This window comes from Hippoglossus hippoglossus, chromosome 15 (genome assembly GCF_009819705.1).
Source record: "Hippoglossus hippoglossus isolate fHipHip1 chromosome 15, fHipHip1.pri, whole genome shotgun sequence".
In the NCBI taxonomy this organism is placed as follows: domain Eukaryota; kingdom Metazoa; phylum Chordata; class Actinopteri; order Pleuronectiformes; family Pleuronectidae; genus Hippoglossus; species Hippoglossus hippoglossus.
The window spans coordinates 7,264,191-7,281,703 of NC_047165.1; the positions used below are offsets into that span (position 1 = coordinate 7,264,191).

General features: G+C 43.2%; 1 protein-coding gene across 1 annotated transcript in view; it reads right to left on the minus strand.

The window, feature by feature from the left end:
- The window catches only part of ccser2a (coiled-coil serine-rich protein 2a), a 52,671-nt gene that overhangs the window by 4,129 nt on the left and 31,029 nt on the right, over window positions 1-17,513 (minus strand). The window contains 6 exon segments of the mRNA XM_034608117.1: window positions 9,562-9,708; window positions 13,803-13,925; window positions 14,055-14,120; window positions 15,453-15,578; window positions 15,580-15,634; window positions 15,745-15,853. Of these exon segments, the coding sequence (XP_034464008.1) occupies window positions 9,562-9,708; window positions 13,803-13,925; window positions 14,055-14,120; window positions 15,453-15,578; window positions 15,580-15,634; window positions 15,745-15,853 (626 nt within the window).

The window sequence follows — 17,513 nt, forward strand, 5'->3', positions numbered from 1 at the left end:
ATGGTGTGCGATTAGAAAAGCAACATGCGCCATATGAATACGTTTATGCTGATAACATGTACATGATCCCCTTAATGTCTGCCAGACGATAAAAGGACTGTTGCACATGTGATGCACAACGAGAGAGGCAATGTGGTTGCACTCCATTTGGAAGCTATGGATTTGACTTCAATCATTTAATATGGTGGTTGTGGAAGTGGTAATTCAGTGCGCGTCTCAGCTGAGGAAGTGAGATTACTTCGATTTGTCTTGTGCTTTGTTTTTAACTGCCTTCAATAGTCGAGTTGAAATGAAGGCAATTGTCGAAGGCAGCAGCGATATGCATCCACATCCCACATCACAAGGTTATTCTTAAACATTATTCCTTTGGATATACTTAAACTATATCTTTCAAGGTGAAGACTGAAAGATATAAAGCACCTGTTCAATGCATAGAAAACAAATCCACATGAGAGAGATTTGCCAAAGCATGCATAATGACTCTTTTGTACATAATGTGAGAGAATGGAGTGAATGAAAAACAGTAAAAAAATGCACAAACACAACACGAAAAAAATGAAATTCAGCAAACTCTAATTCATCACAATCGAACCAAAGAACCAAGAAGGAAAACACAAACGTGAAAAACTGAAAACCCAATGCAGAGCATGCAGATGTTGTCCAGATGTGCATGCTTCTCTCGTGCCACACGCATGTTGACTTCATGTTAAAGAAAGGATTACTGTACCACGCTGTGTCAGTGAAGTACTGCACTAGGCGCTCCACTCCTTGCCACAGGCATTTTGTGTGGGGAGGCAAAGGTGGAAGAAGGAGAACATGGGAGATTGATTTTTTTTTTTTCCAGTGTGCATTGAGACGAGATGAAGAGAAGAGAAGGGTTAGAGGACAGAGAGAGGGTGGAGAGGGGTGGAGAGAGAGAGAGAGAGAGAGAGAGAGAGAGAGAGAGAGAGAGAGAGAGAGAGAGAGAGAGAGAGAGAGAGAGAAAGTGTCAAGGAGGGGGGGGCTGCAGACATGTAAGACAGACACTTGTCTGGGTTAAGAAACTTGAAATCCTGAATTAACACGCAGCCCGCGCTTGCAGGAAAAGACGACATATCCCCTCGGCAAACAAACACACACAGTTTAATGCAAAATATAATTTCCGCTACCTCCATTCAGTGAGATCTGTGTGAAGAGTCCAATTTAAAGTCCAATTCCAGAACTGGCAATTCCTATTCTATTCTAAAGAGCCTTATTACTGGCAAGAACTTGCTGCTGGTTTGTTTACAGACGGAGCTCCCAGTGGGAGGTCAGAGCATTAGTGGTTTATCCAGTGAAACTAAAATACACTTGTTTCCCTCCCATGTGTTGTTTCTCGCCTTGTATCTAAATATGACTGCAACTATGTTTTAGTGTCATTACCTCTTTGCTCGTACTTTTTTTTACCTCCCACTGTAAAGACCTTTGTTTCTTGCTCTGTGTTTTGTTTAATTGGATAATGCTATCTACTGGCAGGACTGAATGCTGGGATTGTTTTCACATATATTTGTCTTTAAACACTTTCCACTTGATATTGAAATAATCGGATACTTTTGCTTTTCCACCTTCCTCCTTGATACAAAGCCGCACCCCCACCGGGGATGATCAAAGAAGCACAGCATGGGGTTCCACTTTTTGTTTGTTTCTTTCCCTTTTATTTTTGCTCTTCACTCTCTCAGACACATATACACTTTGTGAGGTCTGTTTACTGAGTGTCGTTCCCTTTACGTGCCCCCCCTACTTGCTCCCTGATCAGCGCGGCAAAACACACAGGGTTTGTTGTGGGATTGGCTGAGATTAGGTGACGTTATTGTGACTGCGCTGCCGCTGTTCCTGCAGTCCAACAGTCCAAGTCAAACTAGTTTTAGTCGACTTAAAAATGTGTTTTTGTATCCAGAGCAAAGATCGTGCTGTGGTCTCGTGTTCTATTAGTTCAAGAGAAGAAGATACAGCCTCTGATGGACAGAATATTATATTTCTTACTTTCAATATATGCCGTAAAAGTGACAGTTATAAATAATCTGCAGGTTTGACAACATCTGCAAAGTTATCTTGCAACTGAACTGAGTTTTCTGTCTGCAGCATAGGAAAATAAGTAAGACTGAAGTTTTTTAATAGAACAAAGGAGTAAACTTATCTTTTTCCAAATTAATCTAAAAGTTTACAGTACATTCAGCACAAATGGTCCTGTAATTGCACAGTGGGAAGAAAAAAAAAAAAGAACAGTAACCGGGACAAAGATACCTCAGTGGTTTCGAGGGTTTTAATTGGAGAAAAGAGAGATTTTTGGTTGTTAAAGTTTTCTCAGGCTATTTACAGACCCCCAGATAGTTCATGTTATGAAAAGATGGCGAAGAGGCTGCGAAAGATGTTAGTGACTCACTCTGTCTGCGCTGGGGCATGCTGGTACGGGTCAAACCCTGGTGCTGTGCGTGCCACGTGGACAGCAAGGGGGTGGGCAGCACACCCTACGCAGAGAGAAAAACACAGAGGACAAAAGGCATGACGCACCAGAACACACACACACACACACACACACAGACACACACACAGACAGACACAAGCTCACATAGGAAAACACATACTCATAAGTACTGTACATTGTTAGTGAGTATGGAAAACCCAGTTACAGCACACAAATACCAACACAGGCAGACAGATGTGTATACTGCCTGACACACACACACACACACACACACACACACACACACACACACACACACACACACACACACACACACACACACACACACACACACACACACCATCATCATCATTCCTTTAGGTTTGTTGCAAAGTTCTCCGACTACAAATAGACAGAAGACGTTAAAATAGGATGAAAGTGAGAAACACACACGCACACACCTACGTCTACACAAGTTGTCCAACACACCACTATATGTGTCTGTTGCTGACAGGAAACTGTTAAGTATCCAAGGACAAGCATGAAGTTAGACATTGATTTTCACACCTTCTGTTAAAAAATGTTAATTAAGCTTCTAAAATCCAGGAGATTATTTTCTCACTTTGTTTAAAACAATATGACGATATAGTCATTACCCTACGAAACGTCTGCTTCCAATTATCGTCACGGGCTTTCTCCCTGGGTCACAGTGGAAACCACTAGCATCCACTCCCTCCATCTCTTATAATACCTGAATCCATTTTAGACCACTTCACCTTAGACACGGCAAAAAAAAATAAAATAAAAGTATTTCGCAGGTGAGCGAACCAAGTTAACACCACTGCCACAGAACTTTTACACCCATCAACTTGGAAGCTGACAGGACCAGTTCTATAAGCTGTGAGAGGGAAGTGGAAGGATTTTTCATTAAGCTGTGACACCGCTGTGAATCTAATGCATACAGACTGAATATTGTGTTTCTCTGAGTAATTTTAGATAAACTTTACATTTGTCTTAGGTTACACAAAGAGACAAGATGATAGCTTGGCACTTACAGTATAATTAATTACAGAATGTGATAAATCCATAGGCGTTTATTCGCTCTGCACACAACGTGACAGCTGGGATCACTTGCTGGTGTGGCTCACTGTGACGGGTACATTGTATTTCAGCCACACTTTCTGCTTTCTACATGCTCTACTTTCTGTTGTGTGCATATTTTTGTTCGACCAGCATCTATGATTCTGCACACAAACACAGATACAAAAATTAAGGGTACACGTCAATTACATTTTTCTCAACCACTAAGAGGCAGGATGTATGACCTATACTGCAGCCGGGGGAGCTGTCAGGTTGTCTATCATTAGTCTATGGAAAGTTTTTGTACGGATAAAACCGAACTCGAACGCCACCAGGGGGAGATCAAGACACTTTGGCTTCACTTGTCAACTCATCCATCTTTATATACAGTCCATGGAGAGAACACAAGTCTTGGAAGAGCATCTTTGTTGAGGTTAAGCCATGTAAAGGTCCCTGGCCCCCAGTTGGAGAGTCAGAGTTTAGGGTCGGCAGGGTCATCACATTAAACAGACAGATACCTTGTGAAATTCTACTCTACTCCCTTATCTGTGGAGAGAGCTGCCTCTCAAACTCAACTGTATTATATAAGAAAGCACCACTGAATCTGTCAGAGGGCAGAGGAAGGGAGCTACTTCCCAGTTGGTCCAGCCCAGACTATTTTAAATCCCTCCTAGTGAGACTGCTGGAGGGAAGAGGAATGAGTTCCCCTGATCTGCTCTCTTCCGTGTCCTTCCTTCAACATCAACAACTGTTTCGGCGGGAGGCCTCTGCCGAGACCTCCCGCCGAGGCTTCATTTGCGGCGAGGAAAACTTTCAGCGATGAGAACAAGAGGGGATGTTGGAAGGCTCTCAAATGATCCTGACAGAGTTTGGCAGCTTTATTAGACCTCCACAGCAGCTTGGCCTGTCAATGTTTCACAGTTTTCCATCGCTGTAAAGACTCTCCAATGAGTGGCCCCCAGAGCTTCACAAGGGCAGGGGAGACCCAAATTGGGAAAATATACAAGGCTTCTTTTTTTTCCGGATTCTATAAATTTCATCAGAACTTCTTTCATTTCTCAACCACCGCACGGAGACCCTGGGTTCAAAGGCTGTTATCAGTTCTTCCTGCTTGAAGTTGTGAGTGCAGCGACGGTTCTCTGCCTCGTAGATGCACTCACAGCTCCTGGTGAGTCGGGCCTGCAGTTGGGCCAAACACACCCACACAGCACATCCTCCTGGTAAAACCCAAGACTTACTGGAGGTGCAGTCGTCTGTACTGTCAGTTAGCGGTGAGAAAAACTGCAGTGGAAACTGACAGTCCATATTTGAAGGAAACAGGTGCAAAAATCCTTGTGAATAAATACAATATATTATTTATATATTGTATATATAACATGGAGGAGGCGGGGTTTATGACCTGTACTCCATCTAGCCACCATGAGGCAATCAAGAGTATTTGGTGTCACCTTTGGGGGACTGTCATGTCATCCATCTTCGTTTAATGTCTGTATGTCACAAAAAGGGTTCAATTAAAAGACGCTTCACTTTTAAGAGCTTAAAAGAAACTTAAATTTAGCTCCAAATCTAAAAAGAAATGAACCTCACACATAATAAACAGAATAATGCAGTTGTGTTTCAGATATAATTCTCCTTAAAGGAATTATCTACCATATCAAAAGCGGCATGCTCACTCGAGGCCCTAATTATAGTCAAATGCACTCTCAGGATGAGTTAAACTATCGCGTCTGTGCAGACTCGGTCCCAAAAGCAGATGTCAAAACTTGGCGAAGCAGGACAACGCTTTAAAAAGTCATGTAAAAGTTATTCTTTGTGATCCCACAACGTTTTCAGCAGTGTTTAGAGGAAGGCACGATGCTGTGCTGCTAAAACGGCCTCGCTCCGCTTGAATCCCCCCTAATCCACTACGAGGAGCTTCTCCGGGTTGCCAGCAGCTAATACCTCAGGTCTGGCCTGGACGTCTTACTTCACTGAGTTTGGCAAATTAAATCCTCACCTGTCCACGATGACTCTGCAGTGTGACGGAGCATTAATGAGCGCGCATGTGCACATGTGTGTGCGGGAGGGATGTTGTATCTGTGATGCAACAGAGGGCAGACGCGAGGTTGAGATGTGGGTGGAGAGGTAATGTCAGGATCTGAGAGAAAGAAAACCTGCAGCTTAACACTGATCACTAACCGCACTCGATCCTCCCTGTCTCTCTCTCTCACTGCGACAGAAAATGGGTCTAATTGCAACTTAGGTATGAAGGAGCGAGGTAATGTCAAAGAAAGAATAACAGGGGGAAAAAATGACTGGGAAACAAAGGTATCGCTGGAGCAAGACTGAAAAGAAAGTAGAGTGAGAGAGCAGGAGCGATAAAAAGACATAAAGGGAGGTGTGAGAGGAGAAGAAGAGATTAAAAAGAGGATGTTTAAAAGGCATGGAGGGAGTGGGAGTGTAGCTGTAATTACCCTCTCTGTCTGCCACTGATGAAACACTGCCTATTGTGTTGCCATTGTTTCACCGCTGCTGCTCATCTGCGTGTTTGTTTATCTGGGTTATTAACAAGGTCGCCTCCTCAGTCCTCAGTCTGCTGCACTCAATGATCATTCTCACTGTGTGGGCCCCGCACGGATACATGTGACACACACACAAACACACACGCGCGCATGCAAACACATGCAGATAATCACTCCTCCTCGAACACACGTTTGCACAGTTTTCTATTGCTACATCTTAGGGAAATTACCCAAATCGTCCTCACGCTCATGTTTTATTCGTTTGCAAAATGAAGAGGAGGCACAGAAAACATTTCCACTGCTGTGTCTGCTCTGATGGGAAATTTTCAGGGTAACTTTTACTTTTCTACAAGCGACATCTAGGTCGTTTCTTTTGTCACACATCTCATCTTGCTGCTTGCTGCAACAAGTGCAGTGCTTCCCATTATTTATCTCCTGCATATCCTATTTTGGCCCGTCACAGTGTCATATTGAACCAAAACAATTTCACACTTCTCACAATAACATACCATTTATCTAACTTGGGGTTTTGACCCGTTTCTGCATTGTATAGTTATGTGCCGTGCTATTTACGGCACTATTTGCCGCATGCTCGCTCACATCCATAAAGTTGTTACTGTCCACGCAGACAGTCAGACCTCATGGCTTCAGCTGCAGCTGTGCATGTACCCACAAGTGGGCCGCCGTAGATTGTAGATTCATTTTGTGGGAAACGCTACATGATACTTATCTGCACCTCGACAGTCGTAGACCTTTCATTTTAGCACTAATTTGGACTCAAAGTTGGATCGTGCGCAGAATAAAAAGGGGAGTGGGAGGAACCGGTGCCCAAAGCAGTTGGTTATAGGAAATGTTGCCAAAGCCTTTCTACAAACTGAGAGAAGTTTGGAGATGAGCACGTCTCCACAAATAGTCAAGTTGGATAAGAAAGCAGCCTACAAAGCAAAAGCCCACGTTTGGTTCCTATGAGAAAAAATATAGGAATAGATGAAAACATCAACTGGTTAAAGATGTTTGCATGTAAAATTGACTGCACGCTGGAAAAGTAAATGTCTTCAAATACCCATATCCGAAGGTCAGTTTTGTTATACTCTTAATCTGAGTTCAAAGCCCAATGAGATTTTTCTGATGTCTGTGTTCAGACGTTGGTCGGACTCAGCTCTCGATCTCCCAAGACTGTGGTGAACGCTTTACCCTGCAGGCTGCTGATAAGCCAACTTGATATCGGCTCTAAAAAGCTATGAAAGGATTAGAACTTCTGACCTGTGACATGAAAATTATTCTTTGCCGATGATCGCAGCTTAGTGCTCAGAAGTGCTATCAGAGAGCGAGCTGCTCCGGGACTCTGATACAGCAGAGCTCTAATTGTCAGGGGACAATCTGACAATTAAATCAAAAGAAAAGGCGATTTTCAGAGAGCAATGGTGAAAAAAATATTGTGTGTGTATGTATGTGTGTGTGTGTGTGTGTGTGTGTGTGTGTGTGTGTGTGTGTGTGTGTGTGTGTGTGTGTGTGTGTGTGTGTGTGTGTGTGTGTGTGTGTGTGTGTGTGTGTGTGTGTGTGTGTGTGTGTGTGTGTGTGTGTGTTGGAGGGAGAGAACTGACAGACAATGCATTTCTGAGTGGAGAAAAAGAAATGAAATGAAAAGGGTTAGACAAAGAATACTGAAGCCACTGAGGCAAACTAAAAAAAGGACATTGGAAGATTGTGTGGGAAAATACGACAGGTAAAAGCAAAGCCTTGTGTGAGGAGCACTGTGAACTGAGGCTTGCTCAAGGTGCAAAACCTGTCAGCGAGAGGGAACGAGCTTTGATACCATCTAAAAAAGTAAGAGAGACACAGAGAGAAACAATCCCTTTCTCTCGGCTATTTGTTTACTCTGAGCGCTCTTTTTTCGTGTTGCCTTGTCAAAAAACACGACACAAATCTCACAGCTAACCTTTCAGAGGAGCAGCGCGCTCTGAAAAGTTAAATGTCACTAACATAATGCGATTCCCCACCACCACCACCACCACGCTGCAAAACACAGAGCAACAAATGGTGTTCGGCGGTGGTGATGACATTGTAATGTAGATTAAAGGGAGAGAGACGGGGGGGGGAAATCAGTGACATCTAAAAGCCGTTTTCGGAAGAACTGAGGGGAAAACACAAACTCTCACTTGCTGTGTTTTAGTGTTTTAGTGTGTTATTATACACCAGCTACTCCAGGTCACAGATAGACGTTCCCACCATGGAGATGATTCCCACCGAGTACTGCCAGCGCTGCTTTCATAGTTTCCATGGCAACTGTTAAGCCACATGCTCCTGTGGTAAGCAGGCCCACTTGTTACCGAGTTCGCTTGTTTTGTCCTTTATATCCCCCCCCCACAATACTTTTGTGTTCGCCACCCTAGAGCTGCACCTCATTTCTTTTATTTATTATCCCAAATAAATAGATAAGCAATAAAACAGGAAAGCCCTTTGGTATAATGTTCTTATTATTGTCTTTATAATCTTCTTATGCTGCTTATGTCTGCCTCTCTCTGTGTGTGTGTCGCTCTTTGGAGCTGAAAGCGGGTCAATTAGGTGAGTGTTTACTAGGCACCTTACCTGTGGCACTACAGCTATCGAATCAATACTTGGCTGCCACACAGCACGCTCTTGTGGCACGATACTGAACCCACTGAACACCTATCATTTGTTCACCTTTCTCTGTCTGCTTTCTTACCCCCAGTGAATCTTCCTCTCTTGTCCTCCCCTACATCCTCTCTCTCTCCATCACTCAAACGTGAGGAGACGGAACCTCACATCTCTCCACTCATGTGAGATCTGGGTTTGGAGAGAGTGAGGCGGAGTGACAAGCCCACTAACAACCTATTAAACTGCGCTACAGAGAGGCCGGCGTGCAGTCGTCTGACACTTCACACATGCTTGCCAGACAGAGAGGCAGATAATAAATGGTATACCGACTGACTGGATTACAGTAAGTGGAGTGACTCTGCAGAATGCTGCGCATGCCCACCAGTTTGTCCTGGTGTGAATGTTGAACTGTGATCAGGTCAGTGGCAACAGGGAAGACAAAGCAGGTCATTGACTGGAGCCGTGAGCTGAAACTGGGGCCCTGAGCAATGACAATTTTGTGAGAACCTCTTAAATGTTATGATCGGCTACGGTCAGAAAACCCATAATAAGGCCTGATGTCGCTCTCTTTCTGCCAACCGCTTCATAATTTTAGAAGTTTAATCAAGACCTAAAACGTCTAAATGCCTATGTATGATGTGCCTGGAATGGCGCTGAGAGTTTGCACTTAGATTTTACAACTTTCATTTTATTCACTGCATGTATACGCACACTAAGCACTTTGTTTATCATTTTGAAGAGGGTGTTTGTTTTGGTTCACTGCAGGGCCCCCCCAGGTCCCTTTTGCCCGTGGCTCCGAAAAATCCCTAGAGACGCCCCTGACTGTGATGTGCACTATTGCACCAGGCAAGTTCGTATGTATAAGATCTTAGTAAATGCTGAAATCACATGAAACACACACATTTTGCGCTACTTTGCAATTATCAGGTTCAGACTCACAGTGTGGCTGGGGGGTCTCCAGTAGGTCTGGGTGGCCTTGTCGTAGTGATGCTGTGTCCGTTTGTCCGTCTGCCGGTCGCTTTGTCGTACTGAAGCGGGAGCCCTCTGGTGGTGGCACTGACACCTGGCCTGATGTCCTTGAGCAGCCTGCAGAGGCAAGAGGGAATGAGCCAATGAAAGAAAACAGCCTCAAGACCCTTATTTTCCCCTACTTCCACTCTGCTGATGGTAAAAAGATTGTCCCTGTGAAGCACATTCAAATCCAGCCAAACACGGAAAAGGGAAACATAAAAAGGCAAAACCAAAAGGTGGTGAATTCATGCCTCTTACAATAACAAACCACCCACGGTGCAATTAGACCAAACTCAATTTAACTTTTGAATTATAAATCACTTGAAAGAAGCACTTACAAAACAATAGGAGCTTTTCTTTTCTTTACAGCATAAATGAAAAAAAGAAAACATTGTGTTTGTTTTTCCAACTACGATCTGTGAGGATTCTTTCTTGGTTTTAATATCTTGCAGTTGTCTGAGTGCACAAAAGGAAACAAAGCAGGGAAACCACTCACGTAATTGTCCCAGCTAATAAAAGCAAATATCACCTATAATTACTAGAACAAAAAAAAAGGAACAATATCTTCTGCAATTGGCTGGTTTTGAATTCAGAACCTTATCTGGTGATATTTCAAACAGTAATTAATATATCCACACAGCAGAATATCTGCTTTTCTTTCTCTCCACTTTTTTTTTAGATACGACTCAAATGTGGAATAAAACCGAGGAGGCAGCAAAAAAATGTTTAATTATCACAGTTTTGATTGGAAGTGACAGGCATGATGACCAAATTAGGGAAACTCAAGCCCGGGTAGCAAATGGATAGAAGTAAATTCTTTTACATGGTAATTTAGATCCAGAATTAGATTTATCCAACTGACATTTACTTCAAAGCTCAATATTACCTCTTTTTTTTTTAGCACTTAAAATGTTTCCTGACAAGCCATTACCTGATGTAATACCTTATTAGTCTTTTTAAAAAACTCAAACTCAATCAAATATAAAAGACACATAGAATATCGGAGCAACTAATTATTTGCATCAAAACATTTTAAGTTGTCAGATCGTGTCTCTTATATACTCGAATAAACAGCAGCTCGACTTCTCACTGCTACAAAGAATCAAACAGAAACTGATAGTTCTTTCCGGTCTTGGTAAAAAGCTGTTTAAACAAGAAGAGAGTATAAACGTGAGCAGTCGGCCTCCGCAGCATCCAACACTTCTTTCTGTCAAGGGGGACGGACAAATCAGCTTTCTATCTCAGATAGCTCCACTTTCTCTCTCTCCCATTATTTCCTTTTCTCTCCCATTCTCTCCTCACACACACACCCACACACCCCCACACACTATAATGCGTCCACTCCCAGCTCTTCTATTGTTTTTTCATTACTCCATTATGTTCAATTCAGGCAGTTCCCTCTTTCTGTCTCTCAGCCGTTTCTCTGCATTACTTTGGATTTCCTTGTTTACCGGAACCCAAAAGTAAAAATATATTTAAATCATTGTCAGGCACAAACAGCAGCTCTAGAAGTCTTTGCCTTATAATATAAATCACACGACCCAGATAACTGGAGTCTTCACAGACTCTGAACCTGTTTTTACCTCGAATTCACCCGTCTGTTTGCTTATTTGTGTTTGTTTTTTGTTAATTCTTTACATGGATTTCCACGAAACTTGGTGGAAGCATGGGACGTGGCCAAAGAAACATTGCGAAATATGGCAAACATTTAACCTGAATTCCCCCAGAATAATTCATAGATCATAAAGAAACTAGAATGGCATTCAGCAGAGCTGATACCTCCGCCAAGGCCCAACAGACTCCTTAAATTTAATCAAGCTGCATCAAAACTGCACACACCCACAGATATCAGTTCCCTGAAAGTGTCATCACAATCCATGGATTATTCCGAGGGAAACAGGCGAAAAGACACACGATATCTTGCAATATAGAAGAAAGTAATTTAAATGGGTTCTTCCCTTCATTCTTCCACCAATTTTAGTGGCAATCTATCCAGTTTTATTTCCGTTACCTTGCTTCCAAGCAAACAGACGGACAGGGGTGAAAACATAACCTACTGGATGGAGGTGAAAATCAGGCATATTTAGGGGACTGTGTGTGACTGTGTGCGATTTGGTGCAGCTTGATTGAATTTAAAGAGACTGTTGTGATTTAAAAGGAGGTATGTGCTCTACTCAGTGTTTGTTTGTCTCTCCATTGACTGGATTACTCACAAACTACTGATCTGTTTCCATGACCCAAGAACAGACACATTAGATTTTTTTCCCACTTCTTTTTATCATTACGAGACTCGTGTTAATTTCTCAAAAACCAGAAATTCAGTATTTGCCAAAACATTAACCTATCCAAACCTTGTGTGTTTGTTTTTTTTAGCTTCATCGTTGCTCAAGCCTGCACTGCAGGGACAACTGAGAGCACAGGCAGAATCCCATTTTGAGCTTTACTCATGATCTAACTCTAGGTGCCCACATAGGGCTTCAGCAGAGCAAATGTCTCTTGTTTCCCTCTTATCTTCTCTCTACTTCCTCCGGCGTCTTTTCTCTCATTAATGTCAGGCACAGATCTGAAAATAAGTCCTCGCTTCTTCACACTCTCTCCGCTTGATGAGGGTAAGGGTGCCACAGTGTAGCACCGGGCTGAAGAACACGCTGTGGGTGGGTGCTAATTCTAATTGGACGGAGTGTTTGCAGCGGGAAAAACATGGTGGACAGGCCTCCTATTGACATTTTGGTATTTCTCCATACGGCGAGGGATTTGAATAATGTCAGCCAGGCATACGGTTGTTTGGCTAACAAGGGAGCTTGGTCAAGACACTAATGAATGTTCAAGCCAGCTGAAAGTGAACAGAACGGTTTTTGGTAGGCAGTCAGGACTATGACAGTAAACGCACTGGATTACATGTAGAAGCCCGGCAACTCCCCCCTACCACACCGTGGGCCTTTTATCAGTCACTCTCTTTCTCCTGGGTGCTAAAGACCACAGGGTGATTACGTTTCATTTCTCCCGTCCTTCCTTTCTTTTCACCCGTTCTCTCCGTAAGATCTGATAAACCGGGAATTGGTGTAAACAAAAGATAATGGAAGGCACAAGTTGTGCCCAGGCACGTTCAACTATCTCTGTGAGATCTGTGAGGACAATTGGTGCCAAGGAGGTGAGTGACCAGATGAGGGAGGGGGGGGGGGGGGGTCTTTTGCTCGCAACGCCTGAAAAGCTACATGAAAGCAATCAGCAAACATGAGCACTGAGGCTTTTATGTCCCTGTTTGTGAATGCTTAAAGAAAACCTAGATCCTGTCATACTCGACTAAAGATCAGCCTGTATTGATATTCTACATGTTGCACTGACATTCACAGTGTTTGAGCCTCGATCCTTTACTTTCTGTCAACGACGAGCATCGCCATTGGTACAGCTATTTTTAGAGATAGGCTGCATCCTGTGCAAAGTTTCTCAAAGTTTATTCTGCGATTTCCACCCTGTGCAAAAACAAAGATTGGGCCATAGAACAGCGATGTTAAGTCAGTAAACCTCTATGGCTGAGTGCTGGAAGGTTGGTGCAGTAAGACACGAACAAAGGAAATGGCTTCCAGAAAAGCTGCTAAAGGAAGATCTGCAAAAACCTGTACGAGAAGACAAGCTACAAGAACATGTCCCTGGAGATCAAGATGAGAAGGATCAGATGGCTCGGTCACGTCTTGAGGATGTCTGGTGATAGCATCCCTAAAGCTGGAGAAAGAGGGGCAGGCCAAAGACAATCTGGAGAAGCACGGTGATGGCTGAACTAGAGGAGATGGGTCTATCAAGCATCAAACAAGGCATAAGACCGTGATGTGTGGAAGAAGCTTACTGCAGCCATATGTCCCACAGGGGCCAATGTGGATAAGTGCGTAGCTAAAAGTCCAATATGTGCACAATATAATACGGAGGATGTCGCTTTTTGCTCTACACTTATTGGTAATAAAATATAAGAGCAAAAATGCGATAAACATAAATAAATAAAGTGCTGCAATGAAAACCTAAAAAAGATTAACTGTCACATAAGGCTGGGGTGCGATGCATTTCTCCAAATGAATGCTTACACTGCGAGAAATGTACATTTCCCCCGGTGTGGTATACAATCACCACTTTTTTCAGATATTTGACTCGTATTAGTCCTGTTCACACCTACTCACCATTTGTTCCCGCAGTTGTTGCTGTTGCAGCTGTTGACACTGCAACGTGAGCTGAGCAATGGTCTTGTCTCGACTCCTCAGCTCCTCTCTGAGCACCTGCACTTCCTTTATCAGCTCCACCAACTGAAAACACACACATATACAGTCTGCAGTAGCAGGCGAACTCAGTGGGAAACAGGAGGCAAATAATATATATATATATACAGCACATCCAATCAATCACTGCTGTAAAGCAAAGGCATAGTTATTTACCTGTGATGGAGTGGTATTGTCTTCAATCTCCTCAGGTGCATCTGCTGGAGAATCTGTATCCTCAAGCTGGAAATAAACAACACACACACACACACACACACACACACACACACACACACACACACACACACACACACACACACACACACACACACACACACACACACACACACACACACACACACACACACACACACACACACACACACACACACACACACACAGGGTAAAAACACAGATGCACAGTGAGTACACCGTGAGCTGGATCAATGACAATTACCTCAGGCATGCCTCACCTGCAATATTTCACTGCGGTAGAATAATTTCACTCTTTAGCACGTATACTTTTCCAACACTGAACTGTCGACCGCGAATGTTCGACACCTGAGGCAGAGCTGCGAGTATGTTCTTGAACATTCAATACCTTCATTTAATCTAGTGCTGGAATGGCCTCACTTTAAAGGCTTCTTAAGTAAGTGCTGCACTTACTCCCCAAAAAGCAGGTCGTCCTGTGCATGGAGAATATTCAGAGCAATAGTTCATAAATATGCATTATTTATCTTCACAATAACAGTCTCATAAATTAGTTATTGAATAAAATGTCAAAAATTATACAACAATATGATTTTACCAGGTAATGTCTTGATATCGTAAAGTGTATTCCTCACTTCCGAGCAGCTTTTTCTAGGGTTATATTTATTTAGTTTTATTAATTCATTAAATTCACCTGTTCTCGAAAAAGATTTAATTGTTGTTGATAAATATTTGTCTCGGTCAGCTATCTGAAACTCGTTTGGTTAAAACAGGCCAATTTTATAGTTTCTGAGTCTGAGTTCCAGATCATAATAATAAAAAAGAAACAATTAAAGAGTTGCTAATGTGCCAACAGAAATATTTTAACTCTTGAGGGTACACACTGAAAGTGTTGCAGTTACAGTAATTGCGGTGAGAACAATGAACAAATTTGAAGGAGACTGATTCAAATTAAAAACATAATATCACTTAAGTTGTCCAGGGTAGATTGCGTCAAGGCATAAAGATAATCTCTTCTTGTGCGTGTACTTTTGTGCATTTGTGTGATTGCCCAGATGGGGCTGTGTGGGTTGTGTGTGTTCATCTTTTATATAACTTCACATTGTACGACTAGCCCAACCTCACTGTCCATTAAAACCACTAGAAGGAATACTGAGATTTAATGAACATCTGTCTTGATGTGCTTCTTTGTTTACGTATCTATGGAGAGTGCAGCAGTGCTGATTGAAACCAAGGGTTCAACATTCAAAGCTTATAATAACAGAAAATGACATCAACAAGATTAATTCAAACTAACCCTCTGGAAAACATATACAAAGCTGTCAGAGACACAAACAGCAGCTAAACACCAAATAATGGTCCAACCTGTAACATCGTTTTGAGCCTGAGCAGCTGGTTCTTCAGCGAGCTGCAATCTTGAGTCATGTGATCGACTGTGACTTCATCCAGCATCGCCATGTAGCCATGCTGCCTGCCTTCGGAGTGGGGGGGGCCGTGAACAGATCCTGGGGGACTTGAGTCCATCATAGTGCTGGAACACGTGGGCCCTGAGGAAACCACAAATAATCAAAGGGAGAAAATGTGAGTACAGAATGATGCTGGATTTATAGCGTGATTATTTTTCCTTTTTTTTTTTATTCTTTCAAGCCCAACAAACCTGCTGTCACTGTGGAAGTGATCTGGTCCACTCCAGCGGTGGTGTTTACGCCGCTGCCCCTGCCGACCGGCCCTGTCTGAGCGCTCCATGTGAGACATCCTGCCGACGTCTGGGTTGGAAAAGTTCAGAGCAGAAAAGAGCCAGATTAAAGACACGTAGGTGCATGTGTCAAACAGAGGGGAATAGAAGTGAGAGATGAAAATAAGCATCAAACTTGTGCTACCTGACATGAAATGTATAAATCCAGTGTTTGTGATTACTTTAGATGCAGTAAAGCACCTTTGTTGAAGTGAAACTACCACATTTTGTATGGTTTAAGGTGAGCAGCATTTTGCAGAGATGAGAAATCATTTTCCTCTTTCTCTCTCTGCCTGTTTCTGTGCAAACACCCAAACAAAATGCACGACTTTGAGCCAATTTTTTTTATACCTTGTGGTAATGAATACTGCTGTGTATGTCTAAAACGGTCTATTCGAGAATATCTGCATATAAATCACAATCTGATCCACCTCATTCTCTATTTCTCTGAGCTATCTCAACCATCAAATGCAAACAAGCTCGCACCCACACGGTGACAGGCTATTTCATTTTCAAGGAGGCGAGAGGACACAGTCTTTGGCAACACTCAGTAGCACATAGCTATGAAATGAACCACGGCAGCAACAAAATTGACAACTAACAGAGCGCGACCCCCCAGGAAATCATAAGGACCCTTGACTTGACTTTCTATATGCCAAGAGTCTTTGGATGGAGAGAACTGAAAGGAAGAAAAAGAGATATAAAGAAATATTATTGGATTGAAAGGTCCAACTCAAGGAATTCAGCAGCAGTGGTTAAAATTCTTTACCCTGAGTGTCAGCACATAGCACAGGAGCAGACAGCCAGCTTCATACTGAACTGTTACATTCCACAAAAAACAGCTCCCATTCAGCTCAGTAAAAAAAAAAAAAGACAATCCACTCAAAAGTAATTCACTGGGAATATATTCCAACTGGGAGAGAAAAATCCATAACGACAGAGAAACTCGGACGGAGAGGGAAGAGAAATGAGTCCTTGTCCGGTCAGCTGGTGAGCAGTTAAAGGGCCAGAGAGGGGGAAAGTCAACCCAGCTCCCACCACTGTCTGGCTCTGTGTTTGTTGACAGCCTTGTTTTTCTGGGAACTCCCTAGGAACTGGAGCTGGGGAGAGAAAACTGTGGTGGTGGGAAAGCGGCTGAGTTGACTGGTTTATGTCCAAAGCTAGGAAGTCACCAGCTGAGGCAGAGAAGAGGAGAAAAAAGCCGGGGGCCCCTCTCCTGTCGAGGGACGTGACAGCTGAATGAAAACACTACACAAGGCCCCTTCTACCCTCTTCTCTTCTTCTCCCCTTCACGTCTTCCTGCTTTGTGGCAGAGTCAGGGTCTCTCTAGGAGGACGGAAACACCCTTCCATAGCTCCACGTCTCAAGGCCTGCCCCGTGGGCCGGGTCTGACTGGACTCGTCCGCCTCTCTCTCTTTCCAGCTACCTCTGGTGACACTAGCTCCACAGCCATGACAGAGGGAGCTATAAATATGTTGAGTTCCCAAAAAGGAGGAGGCAGAGATGACACGTTCACATTCCCCTGGAGGGAACATTCCTGTCCCTCTCTCTCGCTCTCTGTTTCCCCCTCTCAAACTCTACTGTTTACAAACTTGAAGAATGATATCACGGGAATAAAGCTCATCAAGTAACTAATACGGGCCTAAAATAAAGCGTCTCCATGGACATTGCATTGCCTTTAGAGATGTGTT